The sequence below is a fragment of the Rhinolophus hipposideros genome (assembly GCF_964194185.1).
Source record: "Rhinolophus hipposideros genome assembly, chromosome: 15".
Lineage (NCBI taxonomy): Eukaryota > Metazoa > Chordata > Mammalia > Chiroptera > Rhinolophidae > Rhinolophus > Rhinolophus hipposideros.
The window spans coordinates 35,033,566-35,060,973 of NC_138061.1; the positions used below are offsets into that span (position 1 = coordinate 35,033,566).

The window sequence follows — 27,408 nt, forward strand, 5'->3', positions numbered from 1 at the left end:
TGGATTGGTCTGATTTGGTGAATGATGATGCTGTTTACTGAGATGGAGGAAGACTATAGAAAGAGCAGTTATAGTATGGCAGCAGTGGGTTGGTGGTGACTGAGGTAGGAATCAAGAGTTAAGTTTGGGTGAATTTTGAAATATCTTCAACAAATTGGGAACACCCATGTAGCATCTCTCTCTAAGGTCATCTGCAAAGTGTTTGATGATCTTCCTTTGTAAATTGATTATTATGCAGTCACTGGAAACAAGGTCTAAACTGGGACCACACCAATGTTGTAAAATCCACTTGAAAGCAAACCATGCTGTAGAGATATGAATGACCCTCTCCTCTTCACCTGAGGAAGAAGCTCCTTCACTCATCTTCACCATTAGACTGAAGTTTTAGTTTTATTCCAAGTCCCTAACTCTAGTAGGCAGCTATTGTTTCTTGTATGAATGAACTGAGTCACAAGAGAAAATTAGTAAGGAGGCCCTACTAGTCTTTAAGAAAGAACATTTACAAGTTGTTACCATCATACTTGAGGTAGAAAATCAGAAACACCTCTGAAAGCAAATCTCCTAAAAATATGTGCGATTCCCAGTTAACAGACTTGTCTTTTATCATTCCTGCTTGTTTCTCACATTGTCTCAGAAAGAAGGAGAAATGATAAATCCTTCTCAGGTCACTGATCTATACCTCTTTGTAACCCTGCTCTTGTTTGCTACTTTGGTTCATAGGAAGGAGTTATGGAGATAGGGCAAAGGATTGATAATGGTGGGGCGGGGCAGGGGTGTCACAGGAAGACAGTCCATTTTAAAATATTTACACGGAGGGTTATTTATGCAAATTTCTATTGTGTTAGTTAAATAGTTAAGAACATACAACAAAATCCAATTAAAATAATAATGATTAACAACTCAATTAAGAACCAAAATTAAAGTTGATACCCAGTAGGGATCAGCAGTAGTCACAAATATATCTTGGATACCTTATATTGGATGAAGTGTTAAAAATATAAAACATGATCTTTGTCCTTGAAGACTGAAATGTTGTATAAAAGTTACGTACCACAGTACACTGTGGTAGCCAGATTCTGAAGATGGCCTCCACTGATCCTTTTCTGCTGGTATTCATGTCCTTTTAAAGTCCTCTTTCACACTCAATCGTGAGTAGTCTGTGATCAGTAAAATACTGTGGAGGTGACATTGTGTGACATCTGATGCTAGAATATAAGAGACATTGCAGCTCCATCTTGCTCTGTCTGGTATTGCTCACTCTGTGGTAAGATACACCATGCATGAGGATACTCAAAAAGACTGGGGAGAGTAATGAGGCCTCCTGCCAACAGTTAGCACCAACTTGTTAACCATGTAAGTGAGGTACCATGGAATAGGATCCTCTTGCCCCAGTCAAGCCTTCAGATGACTACAGCCCCAGCTGACATCTTAACTGCATCCTCATGAGTAACCCCCAGACAAAACTCCCTAGCCAAGCCACTCTGGAACACCAGGCCCATAGAAACTCTGAGATAGTAAATGTTTAAAACAATAAGTTTTAAACTTATTTGTAGTTTGTTATACAACATTGGGTAACTAATACATATTTTGGTTCCTGGAATTTTTGGTGCTCCCATAAAAAAACCTGAAGTGTGTGGAAAAATTAGATTAGGGACATGGTCAGAAGCTGGGTGAACTTTGATGCTTTGAAGTCTACAGGAGTTAACAGGAGTCTAATGGATTTGGATGAGTCTGCCGATGAGGACTTAGAAAAGTGAGGAAAATGTTATTGGAAACTGTATAGAAGGGAACCCTTGTTATGTAGTATCAGAAAGTTTAGCAATATTGTCACCTGTAGTGACATGCAAAGTAGAAAATATGGGTAATCTAGCTAAGATGTCATTTTTAAGGGAAAGTGTTGAAGGTGCAGCTCTTTTCTTCTTGCTGCTTATGGAAAATGTGATATGAGAGAAATAAGTGAAGGAATGTCAAACATAAATGAACTAGGCCTTGCTGGTTTTAATAATCCTTAGCTTCTCTAGATGTCAAAGGATGCTAAAATTAGAAGTGGCTTCCAGGCAAAAATCAAATCCAGGACACTGTCAGGAAAACATGATATAAATACAGAGCTAAAATTATGGCTGTGAAAACTTTTGTTATGACCTCAGAAATATTTAAAGTAGTGCCTCAGAAAACTATTCAGTAAGACAATGGGGTTTCTAGCAAGCTTAAGGATAATTGTCCCTCAGTGATCTCAGCAGAAGCCTGAGGTTGAGAAGGGCTTATGTCAAAGGGATTTGTGGGTGTGGCTTTTGTCTTCTGGAATGAACTCCAATAGGATTCATCAGAGACCCACAAAGTTTTTAAGAAGATCATATTGACCAAACATCACCAACGTGGACTGAAAGTAGCAGAGGTCCAGCACAAAATAAAAAGAGGCCGTTGGGATCTCAAATTTCTTTAAGCAGGAAGTAGGCAGTGTTTCTTCAACTTCAAAAACGGGCAACCTTTCCCAGAATATAAATGATAATTTAGAGGGAAGAAACAACGATCCAGAAAACAGAAGCAAAAGCTACAGAGAACTAAATCCAGGTCTTTAGTCCTAATTATGGCACCACCATCTTGTGTCCTATCATGTACCAGTGAATATGTGTGTTTGGGGAGGCTGAAGGGTAAATAAGTTGTCTCTAGTTCATATAGCTTCAGACTGAGAACTACACTCAGAGTTGCAGTTAGTGAATCATGTTTGAAGGGTTTCATCTATACCTGTATCTGATATAGATATGAGATTCTGACTTCGAGCTGATGCTCTAAATGGGGTGAGATGTTTGGGAGCTTTGGGTAAGCACATTTTGCATTTGGGAGCAATATGAATCATTGGGGATTAGAGGGTGGACTGTAGCAGCCAACCTCTAAAATGGTCTCTAATGATTCTCACCTCCTAGTATCATTCATGTCCTTTGCAGTCCCCTCTCACACTGATTCATCGCTACCCAAGTGACCAATACTGTGGAAGTAATTGGCATGTGACTTCTGTGTCTGGGTTATACAGACATTGTGGCCGCTGCCTTACTTTCTGAGATTATTTGCTTTGGTGGAAAGCCAGTCACCATGTCATGAGGACACTCAGGCAATTTCTGGAGACACTCACATGGAGACGAGCTGAGATCTCCTGCCAACAACTAACACCGGCTTGCCAACCATGTGAGTGGGTTGCCTTGAAACTGGATCCTCAGTTGCAGGACCTCTGATAACTGTAGCCCCACATTATTTCTTGATGAGAGACCCTGAGACAGAACTTCCCAGCTAAGCTACTCCCAAACTCCTTACTCACAAAAACTGTAAGAGACCAAATGTTAATTGTTGTTTCAAGCCAATAAGTTTTGGGATAATTTGTTATGCAGCATTAAATCTCTAATACATAAACTTTTATTAAAATTGAATATAAAAAGCATGATGAAAAAATATGCTACAATAAATTTGATTTCAAAACATAAGTCAACACATCTTTCTTTTTTATGTAGTTTATTTTCTTACTATTTAATATTAAAGTTAAGATTATTTGCATAGCAGCATATTTTATTGTACTTAATTTTATACATATAAAACCTAAAAATAGAAAATGTATTAAATGCCATTTTAAGTGATCATTTAAAATATTATTTTAGAAAATTGAATGTGAGTTCTAGCTGTTAAGCAGTATTAATTTTTTTAAAAAAAATACTTGGGTATTCATATAGATATTTACTGAGTCAGTGAAGAAATCAATAAATGAGGAGCTGTGAAATTGGATATTTTTCACTTGATTCACACATAAAAGAAGAGGAGATGTTAAACTGGTCTAAAATGAGGCCTTTTAAAAATCAATAAATATGTATTGAATGTCTGCTATAAGTTTAGTATTGCTATAGGTTGGTGTAAAAGTAATTGCAGTTTAAAAGGTTAAAAATAATTGCAAAAAACACAATAGTTTTGTACAAACCTAACATTTCTAAATATTGTAATAAATGCAAAATGAGACATAGTTTCTTCCTTAAAGCCATTTGTTTTTTAATCAGAAAGCAAAAAGCTAACAAATACTAAAATGTTCATAAAACTTAAGATAGACTTTTGTGCTATTGAATTAAACTCTTTCAAAATTAAGAATACTCGATAAATAACACTGAAGAAGAGTTGGTTGGGTGTTCCTGAAAAAGATTTGGATAAATGTCACTTTATTGTTGTTGGACTTAGGAATCTGGTGAGAGTGGAGATGAGAATGTTCGTTCAGTCAATAGCTACTTCCCCAACTCCAGAGTCAGGGGAATTGTGTGAAGGGTAAGGAGGCCTTGCCTTTTAGGAAACAGTCCTTGATGTTCCCTGAGAGTAGTCATCCCTTTGATGACTCACGACCAATTTGCCAACAGGAGTGACCCCCTTTAAAATGTCAGTATAGTTCACCCATGGGAACAGCACATTATTCCTCTGTGAAACATTAGCTTGCTTCTACCCCTCTCCTGTTGTTTGGTGCTACACAGGTGTCTCCTGGGAAGAATAAGTGTACAAAGATAGATGGTTTTTAGACTCCCAATAATGTGAGTGAACCAAAAGTCAATCGGTCGCTTATTCTTAATCTCCAACCCCATTATAAGAACATGAATTGCTACTTTGATTCATGGTCCTTGTATTTCTCCACCTTTCATTTTCTTATAAGTATTTATTCATATAATTCTTCACTATTAGAAACATCAAACAGAAGTCAGACTATGGGGCTTTCTAGGCAAGTAGATAAATTTATAAATATATGGATAGTAAGAATTAGATCAGGTTCTGGAATCAGACTGCATGCACATCAAGCTCTGTCTACTCTTACAAGCCATATGACCTTGGAAAGTTAGTAAACTGTGTTTCAATTTCCTCAGGGAAGAGATTGTTCCTTGTGAGAATTAAATGGCAATCAGTGTAAAGGGTTTAGAATAATGACTATCACATATTATGTATTCATTAAATAGAACAGCTATTTGTGTTTGTTGATATTGATAGAAAAGCATATTGCCTTGTATTATTAAGACTTTAATTTATCCCAATTTTTCCCTTATCATCAGATCATCATATCAGTGTCTAAAAACCCTCACCTGTCCTGTAGTCTAAACTCTAGTCAGTCACTCCTTTGAAACGTTGACTTTTACTGATAGTCACATTGACTTATTGTTGTTCTCCACCTATTCCAACATTGCACTGTGAACCAGACCATATCCTCTTTCTCTTCCTTAAGACCATCACCCCAGAAATTCTGTCTTCTATATCAACCTTTTCCTATTTTTAATCTTTAAAATTCAACCAAAATCTCAAAAACAAAACAAAACAAAAACTCCTTAATCCTTTCTCTTTATCTACTGATTCATTTCTTTGCTCCTGTTTAAGAAAATTCCTTGAAATACATATAAATATAGTATCTCTACTTCCTCATCTGCTGGTCTCTCCTGTGGCTTTTATTCCTACCAAAGTCTCCAGTCAATGGTCGATTCTCATTTCTTATCGTATTTAACCTCTCTGTAGCTTTTAACTCAGTTGACCACTTTTGCTTTCCAGAAACATTTTCTTCACTAGGCTCTTAGAACCCTATTTTCTTCTGGTATTCTTTCTTCTCCATTAGCTGTTCTGGCTCTGCTTCTTTGCTTGTTGCTCCTGACCTCTATGACCATTCGGGGTCTGTGTGGTCCAGGGCTGGATTCTTTGACCCTTAGCAGTTTTTACTTTCTTCCTTGGTGATCTTGGATAGTGTCATAGCTTTCAATACTATCTACATGCTGGCAACTTCTGGATTTACATTTCCAGCCCAGATGTCTCTTTTAAACTTCAGACATCCAGCAGCCTGCTTGACAAATCCACTTGAAGAAATCACATATATTGCAAACTTAAAATACCAAAACTGAACTCCCAGTCTTCTTCCAAGCCTGCTTTTCTTACAGTTTTCTCTATTTCAATAACTGGAACTACATCCTTCCTGGTTTTGAGGTTCAACACTTCAGAATCATCATTTTCTTCTTTCTTTCACTCACACCTCACATTCATGTAACAACACATCATATTGACTCCACTTTTAAAATATATCCCCAAACCCACCCCTTTGCCTTACCACCTCAGTCCAAGTCACATCTTTTCTCAACTGGATTATTGCAATGGCTTCTGACTTAGCTTCATATTACTGCCTTTGCCCCCTTTTGTCTATTTTCAACCTAGAAGCTATTAAAAGAGACTCTTCAAAGCCCTACATTAGGTTCCCTTTCCCTCAGAGTAAAAGTCAAATCCTTGCAGTGGTCTACAAGGCCCAGGTAATTTGCACCTCGCCCCGCCCACCACCTTGCTCCCAATCTCATCTCCCCCTCCCATTCCCTGCCTTCACTCTGTTGTAGCCACTATAGTTTCCTTGCTAATTGTAACACACACTGAATGCACCTGGGCAACTGCAGTTCTGTTTCCTCTACACAGAATAATCTAACTCCAGACAGATCCCTCCTGGTTCAGACCTTTGCTAAAATGTCAGCTTCTTAGTGAGACCGTCCCTAATCACCTGAGCTAACATTGCAGCCCTCCAACGCCTGTTCTTGCACCCTCTTTTTTGCCTAATTTTTTTCCTTAGCATTTACAACAATTTAACATACCATGTTTTACTTGTTCTTTGTCATTCTCCTCCACCACTATCCACATGAAAGCAAGATTTTTTTTTTTGTATAGTTTGTCCACTCTTGTATATTCAGCATCTATAACAGTGGCTGGCATATGTTTGCTTTTATTAGTAATTTGTTAAAAGTCACTCGTGATATCCTACAACTGCCTGATTCTGCTGAAAAGATAGAATATTTGGATTGCATTTTTATTATAATACTCCAGTTGCTTAAACTCTCTAAAATAATTTCAAGGGTTTTTATTTCACCTTGTCTTAGTTGGTTCCAATTATTTACTATATAGTCTGTAAAATGTCTTTTAGCATAATTGACTTGCATTATTTATCAGTCTCAAGGTAGGTAGATTCGTAAATGCAAAAACAATTATGAAATTTTGCTGGAATCAGTTTGCTTCTCACAGCAGGATTGTTCTCTTATTAACCTGGGGTAATTGCTGTCACTCTTAGCCACTTCGTTTTCATTATAGAACGTGCAGAGCAAAGGTTATGTGTTACCAACATTGAAAATGTACTTTGTGGTTTTATGTCAATTAAAATATCATTTCCACTCTGAAAAATAATGACTACAAAATGTGTGTCATAACCAGATATAGAATAGGTCAAACCTGCCCCAGGCGTCCCTTGGGGGTTCCAGTCATGTGCAGAGATCAGGCTGAGTCCCTGGTCACAGGCTGCCCCAGTGAACCTAATTTTCATTGCAAAAGCTCTAAACAAAGAGGGGAGAGGAAGGGAAGGGAAGGGAAGGGAAGGGAAGGGAAGGGAAGGGAAGGGAAGGGAAGGGAAGGGAAGAGGGAGGGTGGAAGGGAGAGAGAGAGAGAGAGAGAGAGAGGGAGAGAGAGAGAGAGAGAGAGAGAGAGAGAAACTTTGCCTTCTTCCAGAACTACTAGATACCCATCATAAAAATAAAGGTCACAATCCATGGGAGGACAAAAAGATTGAAACTTTTATGACCAGTGTCAACATGGCTGTCATAAATTCATGAATGAATTTAAGGTTTGAGTTCCTTTGAATGTGTTCAGAAGTTGTTCAATATTAGTAGATTCTATCCTGAGTTACAGTGAAGCAGGAAGGCAAATACAACATGTTAAACTGTAAGATCTTATATTTTGTCAAAGACACACGTTACTTGTGGAATAAGGGGTTAGTTGGAGAATTTTAACATTTGGTTCTTGAAGAAGCTCGACAGGATTGAGGTTTTGCATTATTATTATTATTATTATTATTATTATTATCATTATTATTATTTTTAGTGAATTATAGTCAAAGGAGGAGAGTATATGAAGGCAATACAAAGCTAGGAGTTAATAACAAAATCCCCTCACATCATTTTAAGATTTTTTCGGTTGCATCTCACAAGTAATACTGATAAGGAAATATTGCTTATCTAACATTGTTAACAAGAATATCTAAGATTCTTTTTTCTTTTTTTTTCTTGAGGTAATGCATTTTATAACGTGCTTTTTTATTATAGAGAATAAAATATATTCAGTTTAGAAGTGATAGATTGCTCAAATGGAAGACAGTTTTTTCACGATAAAGAATCCAGTACATTTAGTAAAAATCTAAACATGTAAGTAATAGGAATATCTTCTGTAGACATCAAAATACTATAGTGCTGCAATGACAGGTTCGCAACATAAGACAGAAGTGTCCCTTTTTCAATTCCTGGTGAAGTAGCTCTGTGCATGTACCCAGTTATATTATTAGCGTTTTTCTATGGGTAATGAGTGAGAAATTGTTTGGTAAGCAATGGAAAAAAAATGCTCATGTCCATGTTACGTCTTAATTTTATGTTTCTAATTTCAGATCTCCTTCCCCTTCCAGAGGAAGTTAGTGATGCCATAGCTTTAATGTCTGTTTTAGCTGCAAAACTCAAAGGTTCACTTTCTGTTAGAAAATCTAAAGCAGGTGGTATACAATTTCTCCTGATTTGGAATTCTTTAAAGGCAAGTAAATTCGAAGTTCAAGTGCCAGTAGGGTAAGCTGAATTCATAATCCTGGTGACATTTTTCTGAACAAAAAGAAAACCTTTCTTTTGTAATGCAATTGTCTGTGCAGCTGTGGCTCTCAATTGCATCACCGTCATAACCATTACAGGCTCATTTTCATTAACCTGGTTTAAAAATCCAAAAAATAACCTTTGTTTTGATTCTGATTTGGATTTTCAATAGAAAGTAAAAGATCTGAAATGAAGAGGTAGCGGCTAAACCAGGAATTTAAGCCACTGCACTGCTGATCTCTGAAGGAATTTGGTCTGGAAGGAGGAGACCTGAACTGAAGGAAATGGGGTTAATGTTCTTAAACTTTTAGGGAGTATCTTTTGACTCAGAGATTCTGCTTTTTCCCATGTGTATCAGCCGGACAAATGCTATTTTAAAAATGGTCAATTTAAACCTGGGAATGAGAGGCATATGCTATAAATTTTTCTATAGTAGTTCTTAATGCTCTTCTGAGTGTTTCCTGGTGGGCAGTATATGGGAGCAAGCACATGCTCCTCTTTACTAAATGAGGTTATAAGAGAAGGCATATTGCAGCTCAGGCACATAAGGAAGTGCTCAATTCTAAGGGGACACACTGACATGGAATGATAATAATAGGACCATATACACATTGAAAATGTTTTCTTGACCATGTCTTAGCTTGCTCTTGTGTGTCCATGTCTAGAGAGCTGCGGACCCTAGTCAGAATCTGTGCGATTCAGACAAGGTCAGCATCAGGTCAGCGTCATTGGATAGAAATGGACCATTGGCAATATTTGCTAGAATGCATAGCAAAGAAACAACATTTTATATAAGTGGGTTCAAAAGCCTTATCATGTCAATTCCATTTCAAAAACATTAGCCTTTTTATGAGTATTTTTCCACCGACATAAAATATCCCCATGTGATGTGAATTGTATTGTATATTAACAGCATAGCTAATAAATTCATGTGACATGACGAAAAGTTGCAAAAAATGTTTTAATGGAGCCTAAAAAAAGAAAATGGATCTACTGTGTACTTTCTTCTGTTGTCATTTGTCAGTAAAACAATAACAAAGGAATTTTCTCTCTCTTCTTTTGAATTTATTTTATCTTCAAACTCACCTCTGGGAATGTTCCCCTAATAAACATTACTCAGTGGGATAAAGATATTATAAATCTTGTAAGGCCTTTATCAAAGGAGTATTTATAATTATTTGCCAAGGGCAAGGAAGTCAAAGATCTGAAATTTAGCTTTTCTCTTCTAAAAGGCACACTTACAAATCTCTGGTTCTGAATGAGGCATCTGCAGTTTCACCTGCTTGTTCCTGAAGGAACCAGTGAGATCCTTTGTGCCTCTGGAACTTGGCCAGGTCTCTGTCCTGTTTCCTAATGAACCACCCTCAGGAGGCTTTTAAGGAAGTTATTCATACTGAGTAAATCCTAAGAAAATGGGAGAGGGGTCTGTTTGTAGGACTAAGTCACTGAGCAGCTTCTTTGCAATTCTGATTTTGGCAACAATTCATCCTCAGAGAGGACACCCTCAGACTTTCTGTGAATGCCTCTTGAGACTCTGTTTCAGGCATTTCCAGGCTCTGGATTACGATGGTCGTTGTCTGACTCTGTATCTATTGCCTGACTGTGGCTAAGAGCATGGTGATGTATCATCTGTCTCCCACAAGATCAGGGAATAGTTCAAGGTAAGGCTCTTATGCTGAAGCAACATGAGAACTTTGTCCTTTACTTTTGTCCATGTGACGGCTCATAAATTCCATATTGCCCAAGAGTAACACCCAGTAGAATTGTATAAAGTACATTAAATTTAAATTTCAAAAGGAGGCCCTCATGTAACCTCCTTTTAATAGGGTATCTAGAATAGACTAGAAATCCCATGCTTCATTCATCACATATACCATTAATTTTAGTTTAATGCAACATTCGATAGCACCTGATTGTACATAAAGTGGTTCAGAAATTAAATGGTGAAAACATAGCATAAATTTCTTTATACAGCAGACGTACAAAGAGTTCTACTGAGAGCATCATAAACCACCAATAGAACATTTTGAATGAATAAATTTAATATTAGGCAAAGGAACAAAACATCAACTCTATGGCATATTTTCATAATCATATATCCTAAATTAATGTGATATCTACAGAGTAACATCCCATTTATCTGTAGTTTGCTTGCCCAGCAACACTACTACCTAGTTCCTAGCCAAGGGGGGAAAAGACAACTTAGCAAAGCCAAAACTCTATGGACAGGAAAATCAGGCAATTAGTAATAACAAGGAAAAGTACTGGCACACAGTAAAAGCTCCATGAAAGGTAAACGTTATCCTTTTATTATTATTATCGACTGCTTGTAGTTCTGATTCACATGCATTATCTCATTTACTATTTACTATAACCAATGGAGTTGGTTTGGTTAGCATGCCCATTAAGCAGTTAAAGAAAACTAAGGCACAGAGGAATCCTTGTCACTTGTTCAAACTTATGTAGCCAAGAATAATGGAGCTGGGATTTGTCCAAAGCAGACTGGCTCTAGAGATTATATGTTAATCATTTTATGTTATTGCCTCTTGAGGAACTCACTGATTGTGTAAATATATTATAGGCATAATTCTAACAAATTTGGCTATCGGGCTTTATAAATTACAGAAAATAAGTGTATCTGGGTCAGAAATGGGAGGTAAGGCAGAAAGGTTCCCTGACTCTATCAAGAGAATACTTAAAAACTGAACAACTAATAACAAGTAAGCTACTATGCTGTAGTTTTATTGGAGTCATCTCTGATAGAAGTAACAGCACAGTAATTGACTTTCCAAAATGATAACCTGGGGTCATCCTCTGAATGCTCTACTGTGTTCAACAGATTAGTCTTCAAATGGTTTGGAAGAAGATAATCCATTCTAAAAAAAATCAATTCCCTATTTATTTTTTTAATGGGATGAGAGAAATCTAGGAGGTAATTAAAAGGAATAAACTTCAATAATCCAAACAATGTGCTTCTTCATGGAATAACCCAGTCCTTGATGATGCTGCATAATTGGGTGTTACTATTAAAGAAATAGTCATACTTAACCAATATGTTTCAAAGATCCTGGATCAGAAAGTATCCTGCTCTGCTTACTTTCCCTAAAACTTTAATGGTTGAAGAGTTTTCTCTTTGTCAGCAAATTCTTAATCCACGGTATGTTAGATAAATCTCATTCCTTATGTCATCTACGAAAGGTCTCTGTAAACAAATTGTCTAGCAATATTCTAAACTGTTGTATTTAAGAATAGACAGTAACAGAATTCTATTTCCTATATAGAAACATTTTCTAGACAAACATGATAAGACCTGCAACTGTAATGTTATCAGCCTGAAACCTAAAACTGTAATACAGTATAATTCTTATTGCTATTCATTAAAAAAAAAAAAAAAAAATCTTTGCTTTCCAATTAGCAAGTAACACTCTAGAAATTAGCCATCATGTTGATGAAATTATTTCAAATCTAGTCTCCCAAAAAAACTTATTTGAGTCTTTTCCCTGCTTTAAGTATAGGTTGGAATAAAATTTTGGGGGAAAAAAGGGTTAATTTTGTGCAAGCCGAATAACTCAGTTGTATCATCAGAATCATCTTGTGGACCATGTTGGTTCTTTGATTCTCCAGACTTTGGCAAGAAAAGCCTATAGGAATCTTGTTTCTGGAACAATTATCAGTACAGCAGCGGATGTGTTGGCACCAGAATGTCAATGTATCTGCTTTTTAAAAGACAAAACTCCACAGACTGACTGACTATATCTATCATCTATCATCTGTCTATGTATAATCTATTTTCCATTAGGGTTCTTAAGCGGCATCTTTGTGCAAATTGTACCATAGTATAGTTTTATTGCTATTGAAATATCCTTTGTAGTTTAGTAAAAATAGACTAATTGCTGCTAAAAATAGCCAGATTCTGTCAGTTTTAAATTGTTTACTACATGCCATATATTTTATGTATTTAGAGATTTATGTTCTACCTCTTTTATCCTGTGCCTGGTCAAATGCCAGAAGTACTACAGAAATAAAACTATGTGACTCCTTCAGCTTCCCACTTGGGAGGAAAGCCCACCCCCTCTTCAGGCCCACCCTCTGAGTGCTGGCTGGCAGGGGGCCTTCTCCTTTATTTCACTGGAAATGTGCTCATTGGTCCTGAGACACAATACAAGATTCTAAGGCTCCCACCTCCAGTTCAGCAATTTCTTGTCCTAAGGAGGCAAAAGAAAGGTTTTCTATTTTTTGTCTGCAATTCTATTATGTCTGCAAAGTTACAAAAGGGTAAATCAGACTGAGAATCCAATCAGATACTGTCTGTTCTCTGAAAACATTAAGTGGCGTATAACAACCAGATTGTTAAACCTAGTAAAGAGAGGCAACAAGTCAAGGTGATGTCTCCTCACCAATGCAGCTTGTTCTAGTGTCAAAAGGCCTTGTAAAACCAATTAAATCCACTGAGCCCGTGTGAATTTGGTGGTTGTTAATTCCTGGGAGAAATTTAATAATTTTGATGAGGAAAAGGAGATCACAAAAAAGACAATTGAGAATAGGATGTAGCCAAAAGGTCAACTCTATCCCTAGAAAATATGAGAGGAAAAATGAAACCATATATGGAAAAATATTCTCTACGTGTTATGTGGTATAAAGAATAACTAGTAGGTCTGAATGCCACTTCCAATTTTATTCATTTCACTTTTTTATTATTTACTAATTAGTTTTTTAAAAATAAAATAATTTAGTGTTATTCAATATGATATATACAAGTGTTAGAAACAGGAGCTTTATGAAGTGGTTAAAATAAGTCAAATGAATCATTTTTATTTTATGAACGAAAAGAGTATATGCATCTTATTATTGAAAGAATTCACCTAGAATTCTAAAAGAATTGCTCAACTATGCAGTCTGTTAGTGAGTAGTAGTCCTCTTTTAAAAAAACCTTGTTAAAAGCACAGAAAAATTACCAATATGTTCTAAACCAGGAGTGAAGTTCAGTTTAAGTGTTATAATAGCATTTCTTTAAACCAATGGCACAGCTACCGTGAAATTTGATTGCAGCTTAATTCTAAACTTCCATGACAAGTGAGTCAGGTACTAAGGGAAACCATTATTGTAATAATTTTGTACACTTGTAGAAAAGAAAAGAAGGAACAATTTGAGGATATCGGGTTGTTCCCTCATGGCCATTATCTTGTCACTCCGAAGATTTGTGTAAAATGTATGGGAAGACACCAGTTTCTAATACTGTAGCCATCGGTGCAAATCCTAACCAGTGTATTTTATTGTGACCCTTTTGAATCACAGTGCAGAAACCTTAGCAGTGTGGAAAGAAGTAGTGCCTTGTAAAGTTATTTGATTTTGAGGGGGGCACAGTGTAAGGTAAGAAGTATGAAGAAGACCATATGTTAATACAGCTCATTTTGCATTTGTTGATTCCTATAAATATGTACTGTGTTAAAAACTATAGAATTATTATCTCAGCTAGATGATCAAGATATACATCATTAGGGATAAATCATATTGACAGTATGTATCCTTGATATGATGTGATAAAAATGGCACTTTAACTCTGGTATTCCTCCCCAAAAACTCATAACCCTAGAAAAAAACATCAGATACACCCCAACTAGAGACAAAACACCTGACCAGTACTCCTCAAAACTGACAAGGTCATCATAAACAAGGAAAGTTTGAGAAAGTTTCACAGCCAAAGGGAATCTAAGGAGATACAACAACTAAACGCAACAAGGCACCCTGTATGGGATCCTGGAACAACAACAGCAAAAAGCACGTTAGGTAAAACCTAAAGAAAGCTGAATAAAATATGGACATCAGTTTAGAAAACAAAACAAAGCCTAAACTCCCATAGATTGCTTTATTATTCAGTCGCATTGGCTGCAACATAGAACAATGCCAGATTTTGCAACCAGATGGCAATGACTTGATAACAAATATGTAGTCTTTTCTCTGAAACTTTGTTTGATAAATGCACTATCACTAACACTAAACAACTTGACATGACAAAACATTTGCTTCATTTTATTTTCTGCTTAATATTATATATACTAAGATATACAGGCTTTCCCCACTTCAAGACTGGATGGTATTCTCAAAGGTCATTTCAGAATAACTATTTGGAACTTGGGACACATTTCCCTATGATACTTATACATGATATAATAGGTGTCTGTCACATACATATCAAATTAACAAGTTATTAAAACTTACATATAATTATTAACCTTGGTAATTAATGCTGTATAGACTTAAATCTATGAATCTCTTTTAAAAATACGGATTCATGGCCCCAAATCCCAAGGTTTTATCATGTTTGTTTTTAATTCACCCCATAATTTTGATATAACTCCTGGGTGAGACAGAACCTCTGGTTTATTATGGTCTGTGCATTTGCAGTTCTGTTTTCAACATCAAGACACATCTTCCCCAAATGCTGTCTTGGCAAATTAATTGGGATTTCATTCCTGCCTCCTTGTCATACCAGGAGCTGAGAGCAGGACCCTCTTAAATGAAAGCCTCTGGTAGTATTACCTGAAATAAGAATTTCAAGAGTCAGGGATTAGAGGGAAGGATGGGAAGAGGGACACAAAGTAGAAAAAGAGAAGATGTGGCTATCAGGACTTTCTAAAAAGTCTGTTATCTCTCAGAATACTTGGAATCCTGGAATGATCAAGCTGTAAGTGAGCTTCATAGGCATATCTAGTGCAAAGCTTTCATTTTACAGAAAAGTGAATGTCTTGCCCAGGTTGGTCCTGGGCCAACTGCCTCACCACTTCGTCTATTATATTCCTAGAGGTCTGGGAAGGGTGACTTGTAGTCTTCTCATTTTCTTCTTGCCACACACTGTATTTTCCTGTCTTTTCATTCTTTGTCCCGCTGTGACCATGGCCACGTCCCCAAGCCTCCTGTCCCTGAAATTCATGCAGAATCCTTCAGAAATAAAGGGGAAACATAAAAATGTGGCTACATAGCAAAGGTTCTGAGTCCAGAAACAAAAGTTGACCCCTAGTGTTCATTTGAGTCCTGACTAATGTTTCTGTTCCCAGTTCAATCTTCTAACTGATCCCTTTGATTAAGATTACAATTAAAACTAACTTTAAGGTTTAATTAAAATTAAACTTTCCCTTATTTCTTTCAATATTTTAACCCCATATCAAAATGACCTATAAAAAATAAAGATTTCTTAGTTTTTGGATAGAAAAGAGATTTTTATATTTGAGGGTAAAACTTGGGCTGGTTTTGCCCATCCTTTCTTTAGAAATGTAGGCTATGGCAAATATTGTCCTTATGGAAATTGAAAGAGAGCTCTGCTGGAATGGATATGTATTTTCTCTGTGGCATGAGGCAATAGATAAGGATGAGGTGTTGGAGTGAAGGCAGAAGGAGGAGTCATTTTCACCTATCTTTTTTCCCCTTCTAACTTACCTCCCTTGCCCTGGGAAGCTATGCTGTGCCAATCTGGACCACCCTGGTAAATAATCATTAGCAAAAGACTCAGGTTGAGATGTGGAGATGTAGGGGAGGAAAGAGAAGGAAATTACCCTGCACTGAGATGAGAGAGGACTTCCTCAGACCACTAGCCTCTGATGGTTATTTATTTACATGAAGGAACAATCTATTCTGGCATGAGTATGATTGGTGACTGTGTGCTTTTTTATTTGAATGCATATACGTGAGTATCTATATCCTCTGACGCAAAACTAATAATTGCTGAATAACTTAATAAATGAACTTGCTATTATGGGCCAATGAATCTGTTAGGGTAACAAATACCATCAGGCAAAAAGAATCTTTAATTACTTTCTTGCCAACTATATTTACATGGAAATATATATCCACTTAGGCCTTTATTTCAGAAAAAGAAAAATACAACTCAAACTATGTAGAAACTGATTAACTACAAAGGCATATTGGACAATACATTTAAAGCTAACGGTGGGTAGCATGTGCTCACTCATCTTTTACAAATGCTACTCTGACTTTTGAATTTTTAAAAGATTCTCTGGTGAGCATCAATGTACTTTTTTTTAGAGGGGGCAGAATAAAATTGTCAGCATTTTCTTCTTCTTTTTTTTAAATTAAATTTATTGCCCTGACATTAGTTAATAAGATTATATAACTTTCAATTGTACAATTCTGTAATACATCATCTATATGTTGAATTTTGCTCACCATCCAAAGTCTAGTCTCCTCTGTCACCATATGTTTGACCTCCTTTACTTTTTTCATCCTCCTCCCGTCCACCTTCCCCTCTGGCAACCTTCAGACGGTTGTCTGTGTCTGTGAGTTTTGGGGTTTTGTTTGTTCAATTGTTGCTTTTTGTTTTATATCCACATATGAGTGAAATCATATGGTTCTTGTCCTTTACCATCTGACTTACTTTGCTTTGTAAGATTCTCTCCACATCCATCTGTGCTGCTGCAAATGGCAGTATTTCATCCTGTCTTGTGGCCAAGTAGTATTCCATTGTATGTATGTCACATGTACTTTTATTTGGGAGTCATTTTATTTAACTGGAGAACACACATGCACACGCCATATCATAGGCATGAAAGTGTAAGTGCTTAGCTACGGGAGTCACATTCTTGGCTGAATTGTGTAATAAAACAGTATATTTTTTTCAAATATATTTTATAACTTTTACATTTACCAATGTTTTTCAAATATTAGAATATTATAAAAACTGCAAAAATAGAATCTGATAGTAAAAAGTATTACAGATCACAAGTCAAAAACACCAGACCCTTATGCCTGAGTCTTTGTGCCTCTGCCTAAGTCACTTACCATCCCTGAAGTTAGTTCTTTTATTGCAAAAATATAAACGTTGGATTAAATAAGCTCCCAAAGGTGTTGATCCATGTTTTGAACTATGTTAGTATCTAAGTACTTTGAGATTAAAAAAAAAAAAATTCTCAAGTTTTGTGATTATCTACTATCTTATATAAAAATAAATTGAAATTTTTGCAATGCATGTAGTAAATATAACTATAATACAATGTGAAATATGCCCAACATGTATGCTTCTAATTCTTCTGGTATTTAATTACTAAAACCCATCACGTATTATCAACTGGTCTACCCAGTTGCAAAATAGAAGTAAAAATATCTGTTATCTCATCTTCACAGAGAATTAGGGAGGATAAATTAAATGAGAGAAATTTTAGAGTCTTTGGAAGAAAGGTGCTTTCTAAATGCAGAATATTTGCATTACTATCATTCTTTTATGCAGCAGATATGAGAAATGCAATTTTCTGGTGTATTTCTGTTGGCTGTATCTCCTCAAGGGAATGGATTTGAAAAATAAGTAGAACTATTTCATGACTAGAGTACTCAAAAGAAAAAGTATGTGTTTCTGAAAACCACAATTTTGGAAATAGAGGGTGAAAACTAATGTTATCTCAAATTCCCTGAAGAACAGATTATACTTTCTGGAGAAAACTGACAGAATGAAATACTTTATATTCATTAAGTTACTTTCAAACTTTTTCTTTTTTCTACTTTTTACCACTACTGCTAAAAAGAAAAGTGACTATGCTAGTGACTTCACCTATATGCTTTAAAAATAAATGAGAATTCATCTCTTTTTGTTTAGAACTTTAGAAATAGGGTTACTTATGTTTAAAGGGATTTTAAACATTTAGTAATAGGGACTTTGGTAAAAGCATGATTCTTTCAAAAGAAAATGATTCCCTATACAAACCATAAACTATCAAATGGTTCACTCTGTTTTTCCATGAAGTCAAAAGATTCCCCTTTTAAAGTTTAGCTATCAATGAAACTTTTTATAAAGAAATTAATAAGAGATGATTGATGACTTGTCTGTAGGTTTAAGGACAATCCATTTTTATCATAGTGCCTAAGTTTATTTAATTCCAAACATTTGAGAATTGGGGGAATAAGACATGTACTTATTGTACTCACATACACAAATTTAAAGTAGCATAATGAAGCAATGGTTCCTGTAGGTTAAACCCAAATCACATTTGTGCTAAATATGTAAATAAATTTTATTGGTCCAATTCCCAGTTCTACTTTCTCTCTATATAATTACTTTTCTAGATGAATTTTTATTTACTTTACCAGACCTACAAATTACTCAATCTACCAAGCTTTACTAAGTCAGAAACTATTATTACAAAAAATCCTGTGTACCAAGTTGTTTATTCAGTAGCTGGCCAGCATTATATCCTGCATGTGTCATAGACCAGGGATATATATATGTTAAAACCTCACTTTCTGAAAGTTTTAATGGTTTCTGTAGAGGTTTACAGATTGCAGTGCTCGTTGGTAACAAAAAGTGTAAGATTTCTAGGCATTTATATGAACATTTAAGTAAATGAGGATTCTGACTTAAACTATCTACAAAATTCATACTTATTTACTTTAGTGTATGTTTATAGATACTTCTACAAAAGCCGATCAGTAATTGTTGAAGAAATCAGGACTTGGAAATACAAAGTCATTGACGAGAGCCAGGACTACAAGTCATGAGCTTTTGTCTGTATGCTGTGATGCATTCTTACATGGTTTTTAAGTCCAGAGTAGACATTGATTGTCTGATTGAATCTCATGTTGCCTATTACAGCTATAGAATAAAAAACTTAGTCATAGATGAGAATCCATGTGTGATTACTGAAACATTTTATTTTTGTAGATTTCCCAAAGAAGTGATAAAACTAAACTCAGCAGGGCATAACAATACACCTCAGAGCAGATGATCCTAGGCAAAGCCATCACAAATGATTTGCATGTGGATTAGAGATGCTAATAATTTATTTGGTTTTCCTTTGGAGACCCTTAGATAGATTTCTGAAGCTAATTTGGATTGTACCGTGTTTCCCTGAAAATAAGACCTAGCTGGATAATCAGCTCAAATGTGTCTTTTGGAGCAAATATTAATATAAGACCTGGCCTTATTTTACTATAAGACCAAGTATAATATAATATAACATAACATAACACAACATAACATAACATAATATAATAATATGATACCAAGTTATATTAATTTTTGCTTCAAAAGACACATTAGAGCTGATTGTCCAGCTAGGTCTTATTTTGGGGGAAACAGGGTAAATGAGCTGGACAAAAGCAAATAGGGCCACATTCGTCTTTAGTTCCATTGGCTTTTAATTACTGTCTTTTGTTATACATCTGGGATTACCGTGTTTCCCAGAAAACAGGACCGGGTCTTATATTAATTTTTGCTCCAAAACATGTATTAGGGCTTATGTTCAGGGGATGTCATCCTGAAAAATCATGCTAGGGCTTATTTCCTGGTTATGTCTTATTGTCGGGGAAACACTGTATTGTTATATTACTTTGGATCCTTGACCCTTACTTTAAAAATGCACATAATATTGTCTTCTTTGTAAAATGCAGCTCAGCAATTTCTGTTATTGTAGTACCAAGGTGAAGATAAAATGTTAAGCTCCATACACGTTATACTGGGTTGAAACACCATATTTGGTTTCCACTATATAGGCAGACATGTTCACTTCTTACTAATAATGATCAGTCATCACCCAAAACTAATAAAAATGTTAAAAAATCAAAATAAAATAATGATCTGTAGTAAGGTATAGAACTCAATTCTGTTATTTAAAAGTGATGACAGAATTGATTCATGGATGCATGGCAACAATGGGAAAACAATAGTGGTGAATAATAAAGGACACCTCATTCTTATTCCTTGGTTTCATAGAAGATGGTAATATTAGAAGAGATGGGAAAAAAACAAACAAAAAAACCAACTAATGGTTATTGCCTATTTCCTAAAGAAAGTGAATGCTTTACAGATATGTAGTTTCAGAGAGAGAGATTGAGATTATCCTAGTACTGCTTTTCTGTTGCTGGACTATATATGTACGTCTTGGTTTCATCATCCTTTTACGTTTGTACCTTCATATCAGTTTAACATTTTCGTTGTTTTTGGAACTCCCTTTGGCGTACAGACAGAAAAAAAAAAAAATAGGAGGCAAAAAGCTAGGCAAGTTTGTTCCTTTTCAGGAGTTCTTAAAAGACAAGTTCAATATTTCATTATTTGAAGGGTTACTTACTACTACCCCACAGTAGTAAGTTAGGGACTTGGGTTCCACGTTTACCTTCTTCAACCAAAAGAAGTTTGTTTAACAGAACAGTGGCCACTTACTTAACCAATTTATTTAATCTCCTTACCCACTCGAATTTTTTATCAACTCTAAAGGAAGTAGAACATAAGTGATGAATTCAAACTGCCTATTAACAATTCCTAAGTTAAAAGAAAGAATGAAAATGTCCCTCTATGCTGTGAGCAACAGTGGTTAGATACCTAAAGAAACTGAATCATCCATAGTTTAGCTTTTTTACTAAGGTCCGTTCAGGTTATTTCTATGTTAGAAAAAGTATTAATTCAGAATGGAAATGTGTATAGAGTTTCTGTGATGAAGATATGACTCTTGTCCCTAAAGAGTAATTTAAATGAAAAAAAATAAAAGCATGTGAAATAGTGAGCACTAACAACATTCCCTTTGCTGGAAAACAAACTGCTATGGCAGTATTCCCATATTGTTTGACTTCCCAAGAATCAGGAAGGAAGCAAATAGGAACACAACGAAGGATCAAGAGCACAATTATCCAAAGACTCCTTCAAATTGTATCTCACCGACCACTACATAAAATCACCCATCTGTGCAGTATTTTACAAATTCACAAAGAAACATTAGCAAAGTAATTAGCAAAAATTATCGAAGTATGAATACAGTGCTACCAACCTCTTTTCATTAAACCACAGGAAATATTTTACTTAACTGTAATTAGTGCTTCCAGTATATGGGACCATATGTATGTAAGTGAATTTTAATGGGCTTCTTAGGAAATGTCTACTATTTAACACGGGATTTACTGTGTCCATCACATTAGGTAAAAGACCATCAGTAATTAATCAAATAGTGAACATAACAAAGAGGTTTTGGCTGTAAAAATGTGAGCACAAAGTTTTATAATTATATAATTATAATTTTTGCATTCTGTATCTGTCATTTTTAGCAATGTCACTGCTTGTTTGCTTATTTATTTATGTATTTATGTGTTTATTTATTTATTTATTTATTCATTCATTTATTATTTATATCAGTGTTAGCCATCATTGAACTATTGTTCATTCTTATGGGTCTACAACAAAAGGGTCAGGAACCAAGACCGAGTTAAAAGAGCCCCAGCACTCTTGGCATGGATGCGTCACCCCCTAGATTCATTGGGCAGCTATTATTTTCCTTAAATTATTTGAATCTGCCCCCAAATTCTTCTGTCATTTCTGAAAACTCCTGAGCTTTCAGAGGGGTTAGACCTACGGTTCTCAACATCAGCACCAACTGGGGAGCTTCAAAAAAATACAGGCATTTGCGTAACCCTTCCAGAGATTTCTGATTCACTCCGTCAATGGTGATATCCAAATTCAGTGGTTTCTAAGAGATGTTCAGGTAGTTCTGATGTGTAGGAAGTGGCTGAAGATCAAATGATCTTTAGCGGTGTTTCCAGCTTAATCTCACAGACACCAAATGTAAGAATTTGGAGGTTTATTCAAGAGCTGTAAGTGATAACATGATACTTTAAAGATACAAGATAATATCAAAGTAGTCTGAAACAGTTTATCCTCTTCATATCTGAGATTCTAAATCAAGCAAATGCATAGGATATTATTTAAAAAATGATCTCATTAAGAATTTGATTATCTAAACCATCAAGAAATGCTTGACCACATACAAACTATCATGGTGTCTAATCCCAACAGATGTCCTTTTTAAGCACCTGTTGGAGTGAACTCTTCCACTGGCCCTTTAAATGGAATGGAGTTTTAATTTTCCAAAAGTAGTGATGCAGTTGGAATGCTAGAAATGCCCATTTGCTGCCTATTTTCCATTCTAGTAAACCATCTCCTGAATTACTGTCAATCTCTTGATTGTGTAGTTCATGAGAGAAGTCCACAAAGACCATTTGGATTGACCCAGTAGCCTTGTTTATAGAGGTTTCTTAGAGAGAGATGATTTCCTATAATCAGCCAATAATGAAAAACAATGTTGTTTTTACCCTCTCCTGAGTCTGTCAATAACTGACTTCTTAAAAACTAGAACTGTGGTTGTAAACTGGGAAATGTTGAAAGCTCACCTAGAAAGCTGTTTCACATTTCTCCCAACTGGGGAGTCTAAATTTGTGTTTGATTATAATGGAATAGTGAAAATGTTATACAGCTTAACGCCAGACATGCCTGTGGATGATTCTATCCAAAAACTTGACATAAACAAGCAGTGTTAGTATCATTATCTCAAATGTGTTCATCATGTCTATCTATAGCGTCATACTGAATCAGGTACCGCCTGGCTGAAGGTCATGGGTTACACATAGTTATTCAAATACTTTAGTGAGTGGGAAGATCATCTTCATCTTTATGCCTTCCTGCCCTTTCTAAAAATAGTAGGGCCTTTAACAAGGAGATATTTTAAGCAGCTCATATTAACTTGTCTCATCAGGAGAAGCTTATTTTGGCCACTTGCATGTGTCAGATTTGCATGTGTGCATAGTTAGACTTTTGGAACAGAATCCATGCTTTTCCACACCACTCATATAAGAAACTTGCAAACATAAAGACACTGGGATTACTAGCTGAGAGTCAGTGAGTAAATATAAACGAAGGAAAGACACTTTTTAGGAATGTGAATATGCTTCCGAAATCATCCATCTCCGACATTTGCACATCAGTCCTCAGCTTTTCGGATCTGTTTTCATAAAACCTGGCTGTGATTTCACTCCAGAGACCTCAAAGATCTTGCTGCTTTTAGCAAATATTTATAGGAGCCACTGCCAGCCTGTGGATAAAGGAAACTAATGAGAAACTGCCATCCAAAATCTGAACGGCAAAAACAAAACCAAGTAAAACCAAAAAATCCAAAACAAAACCAAGGAAGAACAACCCAAACAATCCGTGCTCACAAGAAGACTCGTAGAAAAATACCAAGATGTAACTTTGATTTGATAACTGGATTTATCAGTCACATGACTGGCATGCAGTGGGTACTTTGTATTTTTCTCCTTTGAAAAACAAGTGCAAATCTATGTTATTCTGCACAACTGGGGCCAAAAAAATTATGAGTGTGAGAAAACACAGACTCTAAAAGCAAGATGGAATTTAAGCAGGTAAACCCTGTTCCACAGTCATGTCATTCCAGTACAGTTGTACGTGGTACCCGTGTTTGCACCTCTAAGAAATTTCCATTTTTTCGCATCAAAAAATCCAGATATGAAGCCGAAGCTGCTTTCTTCGCCAACCTGAAGCTGTCTGATTTCAATATCATCGACACCCTTGGAGTTGGAGGTTTCGGACGAGTTGAACTGGTACGTGATTGTTCTTTGACTGCTTTTGAAAGCCTCTGTCTTCCTGTTTTTATTTTTTCTCCTGTAGTACGATTTATCTTCTCTCTCAATTTTGATTACTTTTGTTTCTAAATTGGTACCAAATAATGTCGTATCAGTCCATCGGAGTTTGAATGGTTAAAGTGGGCTCTATTTATCTACTCAATAAATTAAAAATAAAATAAATATTAATTTACATTTTAGAAAACCTCTGTATATTAAATGAAAAGGTAAACCCATTTACTTAATGAGAAGTCATAAAGCACTTTTTACTCAGCTGATTTTCTATGATCTTTATTTACTTCCATAGTCCTGAGCAATGTTCACTAATTTAATTTTGCACATTATGTACAATTACGATCATTAAAATGTAAATTTAAATATATGTAAAGGGAAGTGATCCATAATGCTGCTTTAAAAAAAATCAAGTAAATGGTATTATAGTACTAATTCTGTGATTCTGTATTTGTAAGCACCTATTTACATTACAGTGCATATATATGCATACATACATAGGGTGCCAAAAATGTATGCACATTTTAAGAAAGGAAAAAATTGTTAAAATTGTAATATTCAATATATACCGATAATAAAAGATGAATACAAGTCAGGTTTGACTTCTGCAATTACAATAGGTACTCAAAGTGGTTACCATCAGTATAATTTTAATACAGTTTTTTTCCTTTCTTTCTTAAAATGTATATATATATTTTTTGCCACCCTCTGTATAGTTGGTGATATGTATATATATATATGTATATATATATATATATATATATATATATATATATATATATATCCATATCGTATATTATGGTTTGAATATTTTATGTAATTTATTTTACACACATTTATACACACATGTACACACACATATAGATAAGTGTTAATGAAGATGATAAAGACATTTTGGTACATGTTTATGCATTAAACACATTACTTAAATGTGGCGTATAGCAAATGAAAGCATGCTCTATTGTACCTTTGTTTGAAAAATAAATTTAAAAACTGAAATATTGCAAAAAACATCTGGGGAAAAAGTTGTTCTGGTGACTGAGTTGCTGCATTCCAGCACTGTGTGGATATAAACCCTATTTGAGAACACAGATTAGTTTCTACCTCTCTGCTGAAAATGGAGGAGCCCCTGATATCAGACACCAGTACAGTATGTTAGGAACTCCCTGAGACTGTGTACAGTGAAGTAAACAGTTACTGTTGCCATCGGAAGACCAGAGAAATCCCCTTCCATAAAAGTAGTTTGACCCAGTTCTATTTTTGATATTTGTCCATTTGGGCTGCAATTGGGATTTCTGACTTTCACACGCAGAAAGATGTTATTTACTTAAATATTAGACAAGTAGATTTTAGAGCCATAATGTGTTTCAGGGACTCTGCATTGTGCATCTCTTCATGCTGGTTGGAGATACTACAGGAAGTCTACTTCTGACTTGACTCTGATTTCATAGGAAGACTACTTCTGACTTGACTCTGACTTCATAGGGTTCCTCTGAGGATCTAAGCATTTTTAGTTACGGGATTAAAAATCAAGCCAAGGCCTAGAAAAACCTCTCGCTTTTCTGAATCCTGCCAATGAATGCAGTCATAGATTTATTTTTCAAGAACTTTAATTTTGTGATAAAATCTAACTGTTCATATAGCTAGTGAAGATTTATTACCAGTGTTATACATGAACAGCTTTTTACCGGGAGGTGTTGGGACATATGAACAGGACAGACGGTAGAGCTGCCTGCTATGAAGCATTTATTGTCTGGTGTGTTCATCTCCACAGTTATATGTCTCTAAACCCCTCTCTAGATGAGACAGTAGAAAGGACAGAATACCCTAGAGATTGATTTTGTGACTGTTATAGTTCTTAAATATTTCTTAAATATGTTTTAAACAGTCTAGACAATAAAATTGCTGCTTTAGTTGATCAAAAAATAAAACAAATAAAATAAAATCAACATTACAACTTTGTGGAATCCTAGAGGTCTGAGAACTTCAAATTGTGAACCTTTAAGTTACTAGTGAGATATTTTATAAAATACAGTATAGGAATTTACTTAAGATTTTTGAAATATTGAAAATTTCTCACAGACACTGAGACTACTTCAAGATGAACAATTAAATGCTCACCTGATAGTAGAAAACTTACAGAAAATTCCCTCAAAAATGTGTAAGACACAGGCAACTAGTGACAAAATTAGAGAAAGTTCAATGTGGGCATTCAAAAGGTAATGAAGTTTAAAAACACAATATGTGTGTGTGTCTGTGTCTGTGTGTGTCTGTGTCTGTGTCTGTGTGTGTCTGTGTATATATATATTTATGTATAATCACCATCCCAGGAGAGGTAGTCAAAGGCAATTCATGTTAATTTTTTCTTCTTTTACACAGATGTTTATAGAGTAATGAAAACCATAACCTCAGGTATTAATTTAGGTTGGAGCTATAACCCAGTTTGCAAAACATTAGATATGTTGATAAATGATAAATCCATGATGGGTCATTAGGTACAACCAGTACGAGTACATCAGGGGAAAAGCCACATGTTTTTAACCTTTGAAGTGGTCATCTTGTGTAATCTTGCATTTCTCAAAACTCACTGTAGGATATTCTGAATATCAGGATTGTCTTCACCGTTCAGTGTGGACTAGCCATTTAATGGATCACAATTACCCTAGAATCTAGTGCTCCCAGTTCTTACCACTTACTAACTGCCTGATAACATTAATTATAGGGTATGAAAAATGTCCTTCTCTGTGATCATTCATTTTTTACATATAATCAGTGATGCCAGAATTGGGAGTTTGGCCTCAACACATACTGTAACAACACATATTGTTGTCATAGCATACAGTGAATCATCATGAAGACAGTGGTGACAACACAGAAGGCAGTAATGTACCTTCAGAGCAGTACTCCTACTAGTCGTAGTCAGGAGGAGGATACAGGCAGAGCCACTCTCCTCTGAGAATGATGCAGGCAAGATCATTTTATCAGTAGTATTGAGTGTGATTTTTAAGCAACAACCTTCACATGGACTCATTTCACACACACACACACACACACACACACACACACACACACAGTACTGAGCATGTTAATATAAGTATGTAATACTGATACCTTGAACCTATCAATCCTCAGTTCAGCAGTGATGTTATTCAGATAAATGATGTTGTAAAAAAATACAACAAAACAAAACTATATATATATATATATATATATATATATATATATATATATATATATATATATATACCACAAGTTATACTTTAGTTTTATGATAGCATTTTTAAAAATTTTCCTGGGCATAAATTATAAGGTTATAAATTCTTTTTTTTATTAGTTTCAGGTGTACAAAATA

At 35.3% G+C, this 27,408-nt stretch overlaps 1 protein-coding gene across 3 annotated transcripts in view; it reads left to right on the top strand.

Annotated features, from left to right (window-relative positions):
* The window catches only part of PRKG1 (protein kinase cGMP-dependent 1), a 1,143,489-nt gene that overhangs the window by 1,082,592 nt on the left and 33,489 nt on the right, over positions 1 to 27,408 (top strand). For all 3 annotated transcript variants that reach the window (XM_081075399.1, XM_081075398.1, XM_081075400.1), the window contains one exon: positions 23,927 to 24,023. In XM_081075399.1, the coding sequence (XP_080931525.1) occupies positions 23,927 to 24,023 (97 nt within the window). The remainder of the gene's footprint in view (positions 1 to 23,926; positions 24,024 to 27,408) is intronic.